At 52.1% G+C, this 7482-nt stretch overlaps 1 protein-coding gene across 1 annotated transcript in view; it reads left to right on the forward strand.

The window, feature by feature from the left end:
• ISOC2 (isochorismatase domain containing 2) overlaps positions 1-766 on the forward strand; it is a 4425-nt gene extending 3659 nt beyond the window's left edge. The window contains exon 6 of the mRNA XM_008591280.1: positions 359-766. Within this exon, the coding sequence (XP_008589502.1) occupies positions 359-421 (63 nt within the window). The 3' untranslated portion in view covers positions 422-766. The remainder of the gene's footprint in view (positions 1-358) is intronic.
• The last annotated feature ends 6716 nt before the right edge of the window (positions 767-7482 follow it).

Below are 7482 nucleotides of genomic sequence, written 5' to 3' on the forward strand. Positions count from 1 at the left end.
CGTGGTGCTGACAGCACCAAGCCAAGGGTTGAGATCCCCTTACCGGTCATCTTTTAAAAAAGAAAAAAAAAAAGAGAGAAAAGTGTAGACAAGAAGCCCCAGGACTGAGCTGTCCAACTTTAGTGGTCCAAGCCAACAAAGTAGAACCAGGATGGCAGGCAGTTAGGCACTATACCTGGCAGGTGTGAGGAAAGGGAGACCACCCCCCAGGAAAGCTCTCAAGAACAGAGAATGGTTGGCTTGGTCAGCTGCTGCCAAGAGGGTCAGGGAAATGAAGATGGAGAAGCATCCCTCAGATTTGTCATCATGGAGATGGAACCCTTGACTCTTCCTGACCCACTCTGCCCTCCTCCTACAGATCCAGAAGGTCATCAAGGACCCTGCCCCAGACAGCGGGCTGCTAGGCCTCTTCCAAGGCTAGAACTCCCTCTTCCATTGAACTCCTGACCCTGCCTTCAGGGAAAACCACCCTCATGTTGCCCTGACCTCTGGAAGCGCTTTCCCCCCATCCCTGGATCCCAAGAGTGGTGCGGTCCACCGGGAGTACCACCCCCTCAGGAGAGGAGGCGAGGTGCTGCCTTCCCATTGGGCGATTGTTCCCAGAAATGCAAATGAGACTCCTGGAAGCTGGTGGGAGTTGGCTTAGCTGAGGTGGAGGTGGAGCTCAGCCCCGGGCCACTTCACTGGGCGGGAAGGGGAGGGGGAAGGAGTGTCACTGACTGTGGGACGACTCTTAGAATAAACATTGATGTGGCTGTGGACCGAACCATTCTTGGATTTGGGGGTATCCCGGGGGCGACTTGGGTCTGCGGGCAGGAGAAAGAGGGGTCCCCAGCAGGTGGGTAGGGGGAGGTGCCTATTAGCTTGAAACCGGCTCCAGGCAAAGGCGAGGGCTGGCCTCTGCCACATCTGCACGGAAGTCGGTGCGCATCTGCACGGAAAAAAGAACTGCCGGCCCGGGGTCGTCCAACACGCTGCCGGCTGCCCCCATCAGCGCGCCGCACACACCCAGCCGGTTGGCTTGCAGACACGCGCTCGCTCTGCCTCCCCCGGCCGGCCCCCAACGCCGGCACCACCCCCGACTCCCCAAGGGTCCCGCATCCGGAGAAAGTGAGGTGAGCGCGACCGCACCCTGGTGCGGAGGGGGAAACTGAGGCACGGGGGATATGGGGACGGGGAGGAAGGGTCAGGCATGCGGACGGATGGATGAATGGACGGATGGAAGTAAGAACACAGTTTCAGCCGAATGTCCCTGTTCCCCCAAGACACAGGAGTCGGGGAGTCCATATGGAGCTCCCAGAATTCTGCAGTCCCCATGGAGATTTGGGAGTTGGAACTCTATAGATTCCCCAGTCAGAACGCTCCCACCCCCCGGCTGAGATTCGCAGTCCTTGCCCCCTCCCCAACATTGGGGACCTAAGAAGGCAACCCCTGAATCCCCAGGGACGCAGGGCGTCAGAGCAATCAGCCAGCCGCCCCCCGGTGAGCAATCAGAGCCCCCACCTCAGACCCTGGAAGCCCAGACCCCTCCCCGAAGGCCCGGTCCCCGGACTCTGGTGTCATAGCGTCCAACACCCCCACTCCAGGGACTTAGGAGTCCGAGCCTTCCCCCTCCCCTAGGAGCCCCTGGGACCGGGCGTCGGCGCCCCCGGCCCCCGCCTTCCGGATGCAGGAGTCCCCCCTTCTCACCCCCAGCCTGAAGCTTCGCGTCTTGGAGGCCGTGCTCGCGTCGTCATGGCAACAGGAGTCTATTTTGCGCTGGGAACACACAGCTCCCGCCGCAGCGCCCCCCCACCCCACCCCACCAACCCGAGCCTGACTGAGAGAGTGGGGGGACAGGGGACGGGGTTCGGGGGTCCGGGATGGGGTTGAGGGGAGACACAGAGACACTCAGAGGGTCAGAGATCCATAGACAGCAAACCTGGGACAGACAGAGACATGAAGCCAGAGAAATAGAGATATGAATATGGAGACAGAGGGGGAGACGCAGAGAGACAGAGACAGGGACAGGGTGGGGGGGGAAGGGGAGAAATGGAGGCCCAGAAAATTGAGACTCAAAGAAGGGGACAGAATGAGACAGACGATGGGACAGAGAGAGACCGGGCCAGGAGCAGAGACTCAGAGAGAGACGCAGAGATGCGATGAAGCATGTAGAGAGAGACACAGCCTGAGACGTGCCGGTGGGCCGAAGGAGGGGACGATGGGAGGCGGGGGTCCGGGAGAAGGAATGGACAGGGATATCCCGGGACCCGGATACGCAAAGATGCCCGGAGACACAAGAAACTGGAAGGCCCGGGACCAGGGCAGGGGCGCAGCCTGCTGAGTGTTGGGGGAGGGTCCTCCTCCTTCGCTCCGTCCCCGCCTTCCCCGAGACGAGCGAGGGGCAGCGCCCCCTTGCAGCTCCTAGGATCTCCCCGCCCCCGGTGCCTGGAACGCAGATCCACCCGGACACCTCCCCTTGTCCCTCCACTTTGCTCCACCTGCTGGAGTCCACCTTCTCTTGAACCCACATCCCTGCCCCCTCTTGCCAGCCAGCTTTCTACATAGTTACCCGAAACCAACCCGTCAACCCAGATATTCTTAGAAGTACCCCTCTTTGCACTGGGACCCTGCGCGCCCCTCCCGCACCCATCCCCAGCCTCTCCCCCACTACCCACTTCCGCCACCTTCGGACCCCACTCCAGCCCCAGCGATCCCAGAGGCTCTGACTCTTTTTCTAGGTCTCTGTTCCTCTCTGTGGATCTCAGTCCTCCTCTCTCTCTACACTTGCCCCCTTCTCTGAACCGCACTTCTCTAGGTGTCTGCCCCTCCTCTTAGTGTTTTTCTACCTCCCCCGCTCACTGTCCCCACTCTGGGTCTTTGTTCTCTCTCCGGGTTTTTCTCTCCCTCTCAATCTCTGTCTACCTCCCACCACCACCCACCCCATAGGTCATGTACCCTCCTGCTGTGGGTTTTTCTCCTCTCTGGGTCTCTCTCTCTCTCTCTGGGTCTCTCTCTCTCTCCCTCCCTCCCTCCCTCCCCCCAACCTCTTTACCTCCCCCTCTTTCTTTCTCTGGGTCTCAGTCATTCTCTCTCTGGGTATCTGTACCCCCTGCTTTCTCTCGCTTTCTCTCTCTGCCTCTCCCCTCTGGTTCTCTGTCCTCTTCTTGGGCTTCAGTATCTCTGTCCCTTTTTCTGGGTTTCTGGGCATACTCCATACACAGACACCTCCAAGGCGCTCTCTTCATGTTCCTCTCCCAGGGTCCTGCTCCATCTCTTTCTCTGACAGGCATCTCAGGAGGCAACTCATCCTCACGCCACCCATCCCATCCCATCCCACTCTTGCCATCCCAGCCCTGACCCCCAGCTGGCAGGATTGGGAGGGGGCAGCAGGAGGGATGGAGTGTGGAGCACAGAGCTGGGCAGAGAGGCAGGTATGGAGCTGGGGAGGGGGGCCGTCCAGGAGCCCAGGGACCACGTGGGCCTACTCTGGGCCTCCCTCCCCAGGCCAGCTCCCCTGATCTGTCTCCTCATGTCTGTGTTTCTCAGGTCCTGAGCTGGGTGGAGGGGGACATAGAAAGCTGGAGGAATGAGGAGACCGGGGTTCTGGGCCCCCTTCCTCCCCAGTTGTGGAGGTGGAAAGTGCCTTTTATGTGTGCAAGAACTGGAGGTGGGGGCGGGGGTGGGCTGCATCTGGGTGTGGGGTGGAGAGTCACATGCCTACTTCCAGACTATACCTATTTCCGCTGGGTTAGGGTGTGTTTGCACACATGGGTATGCACCCATGAGTTTGCATGGTTATGAGCTATGATACATGTGGTTGCATGTCCATGTATAGCTATGTTGAGCGGTCCCTGGACATGTTCTTGAGGTGTGTGTTGTCCCAGTGTGTCAAAATATCTGGGACTTGTGTGATATGGGTCAAAATGTGCAGAAATACACAGTTGTATCCATATGTAGTTGTGTGTATGTGTGTCTATGTGTGCCACCAGGATGACATTGGGTATCCTTTCATGTTTTGTTGGAACAGTGTCTGGGTGTCCTCTGCTTTATGCCGTTGTGTGTATGTAAGTTCTGTTGTGTCTCTGCATAGTTTGGTGTTAGGTAAGAGAAGAACTAATTCCCCTGTATCTTTGTGTCTGCAGGTGTGTTTCTTTCTCCACCCACCTGTAGGTGCTGCCCTGCATCAAGAGGTGTAGAGAGGTGCTTATGTGTGTGTTGTGTCTGGGTGTATTGCTGGGTTTCAGGGAAATGTGCCACTGCTCCTTGTCCCCCACTGGAATTGTCAATGGCCTGGAGCTGTGTCTCCCTGGGAGTGTGCACGTGTGAGCAGTTAGAGGAGTCAATGGGACTCTGTTAGTAGAGAAGGAAATTGTGTTCAGAGCCCAGCCAGAGGCTTGGCACAGAATGGGGAGTGAGCAGGAGAATTGCTGGCCCATTCAGCAGCCCCTGTGCAGATGAAACAAAGGCATCCACCCCTGCCTGATCAGATCCCCCATGTATTTCAGCCTCTCAGCCAAATCCCCTTGTACAGTGCATAACCTGCCCAACCATATGTGATAGGCCTCAATGAATGAAGGAATCCACATTGCTGTGTGCATGTGCCACTCCCGGATGGGGTGTGTCTACATGTGTGTCAACCCACCTCTCTGTGTGTGGGATAAAGACATTCATGTTATATAGGTCGCAGTGCTCAGAGGCTAGAGTTCAAGGCCCAGCTCCACTGCTTGGGATCTGTGGCGCTTAGACAAATGATGGGACCTCTTAGAACCTCAGCGTCCTCATCTGAAATGTGTATGTGTGTGAGAGACAGAGAGACAGAGAAAACCCATCTCTCATACTTCTTTTAACATTTATCTATGCAATAGTTACTGAGCATCCACTATACAGCAGGCACTGAGGCTGGGTGCTGTAGATACAATGTTGTACAAGACAGAGGAAAACATCTGCCTTTGTGGAGTCTACAGTTGAGCGTGGGAAGACGAACAATAAGTCAATACACATGTGGCACGTAGAGATAGGAGCTATGAAAAGATACAAAGCAAGTGAGGAAACCGGAGTGTGTCTGAGACTTGTTATGGACAGGACTGGAAAAGTTTGCTGAGACGACATGTGAGCAACACCTGAAGGAAGAAAGAAAGGAGACAGGCTAGACCAAGATATGAGAGAAGGGAGTTCTCAGACAAAGGGAACAGCAAGTGCAAAGGTAGAAAAATGAAAATCTCTTGGGCATGGTCTTGGAAAGGCATGAAGGAAAAAGGAAAGATTGGGAAGAGCAGACCATGCATAGCCCTGAAGCTTCTGGAAGAGTCTGGATTGTATTCTAGCTGTGATAGGAAGCCAAAGCATAGTCTAAATGGGGGAATAGGGCCGGAGAGTGTGGTGCTGATAACACCAAGGCCACAGATTCAGATCCCGTATAGGGATGGCCGGTTTGCTCACTGGGTGAGCATGGTGCTGACAACACCAAGTCAAGGGTTAAGATCCCCTTACCGGTCATCTTTTTAAAAATATAAATAAATAAATAAATAAACAAGGGAATAGCTGATGTCATCTGAAGTATTTTTTTTAATTGTGGCAAAATACACATAACATAAAATTTACCATTTTAGGGCTGGCCTGGTGGCGCACTGGATAAGTGCGCCGCTTGGGAAGCGCGGCGGCGCTCCCGCCCGAGGGTTCGGATCCCACATACAGACCGGTTCCGCTCACTGGCTGAGTGAGGCGCGGGAGCAACACCGAGGGTTGCAATCCCGTTGCCGGTCCCCGGTCCGGTACGGGGGCAACACTGAGGGTTGCGATCCGTTGCCGGACACGGAAAAAGACAAAAACAAAAAAAAATTTACCATTTTAACCAATTTTTTTTTTTTTTTTTTTTTTTAAGATGACCGGTAAGGGGATCTAAACCCTTGACTTGGTGTTGTCAGCACCACGCTCAGCCAGTGAGCGAACCGGCCATCCCTATATGGGATCCGAACCCGCGGCCTTGGTGTTATCAGCACCGCACTCTCCCGAGTGAGCCACAGGCTGGCCCCATTTTAACCATTTTTAAGTGTATAATTCAGTGGTTTTTAGTACAGTTGGCCCTCTGTATCCATGGGTTTTACATACATGGACTTAACCAACTGGGGGTTGAAAATATTTGGAAAAAAATTGTCTGTACTGAAACTGTACAGATTTTTTTAAATTGTTGTTATTCAGTATAACAACTATTTACATAGAATTTACATTGTATTAGGTATTATAAGTAATGTAGACATGATTTAAACTATATGGGATGATATGTGTGGGTTATATGCATATATTATGCCATTTTCTATCAGGGTGTCTGAAGGTGGAGCAAAGACAAAATGCCCACCAAACTAAGAGGGTATCTTGAGACCGAAAGACAAAGCGAGCACTTCCATGTAGTAAGGCAAAGAATTTTAATTAAGAGGGTAATCTGCTTACAGGGTAATGGATGGAGAGGGTTCTCTGCATCACCCCCTGGTTAAGCCCAAGTTTATATAGGCAGTTCACACTAAGCAGTGGAAACAGCCAAGAAGCAATTACTAAGAAACAAGCTAATGTTGCTACTTATGACAATTATTATTATTTTTGGTGATCTTGTGATGCAGGTAGCCAGACCAGCTGTTACTATACCAGTACTTAATCATTCGGTCCCTCCTTTATAGTCAGCAAGACTTTTCTATCTATTGTTTTGACTATCTTACCCCTAGTTACTGTATAACTTCTGTGGGCAGGGTTCACACAAAGGACATAACAAGTGGCAACTTATTTCAAGATGGAGTAAGTTACATTTGCAGTCTCACACAGGTACTTCCGCATATTTGGGTTTTGGTATCTGCTGGGGGTCCCGGAACAAATCCCCCATGGATACTGAGGCATAACTGTATATTTATCATGTTGTTCAACCATCACCACTATCTAGTTCCAGAACATTTTTACCACTCCAAAAAGAAGCCCTGTACCCATTAAGCAGTCACTCCCCACGCACCCTCTCTCTCCCCAGCTTCAGGCAATTACTAATCAGCTTTCTGAAATCTCTATGGATTTGACTATTGCGAACACTTCATATAAATGAAATCATACACTATGTGGCCCTTTGTGTCTGGCTTCTTTTACTTCGTATAATATCTTCAAGGTTCATCCATGTCGTAGCATGTATCAGTGCTTTGTTCCTTTATATGGCTGAATAATATTCCATAGTATGGATGTGCCATACTTTATTGATCCATTCATCTGTTGATGGACACTTGGGTTGTTTCCACTTTTTAGCTATTATGCATAGTGCTGCTATGAACATTCGTGTATAAGTTTCTGTGTGAACATACTTTTTGTTTGGCTGGTTTTGGGTTGGTTTTTCTTGTTTTGGGGGGGGTTTTTTGGTTTGTTTGTTTGTTTTTCTGTTGCTGGCCAGTACAGTGATCCAAATCCTTGACCTTGGGTGTTATAACACTGCACTCCAACCAACTTTAACATACATTTTTTTTTTTTTTTTAA

This window comes from Galeopterus variegatus, unplaced genomic scaffold (assembly GCF_000696425.1).
Source record: "Galeopterus variegatus unplaced genomic scaffold, G_variegatus-3.0.2 Scaffold6809, whole genome shotgun sequence".
NCBI classification, from domain to species: Eukaryota; Metazoa; Chordata; class Mammalia; order Dermoptera; family Cynocephalidae; genus Galeopterus; species Galeopterus variegatus.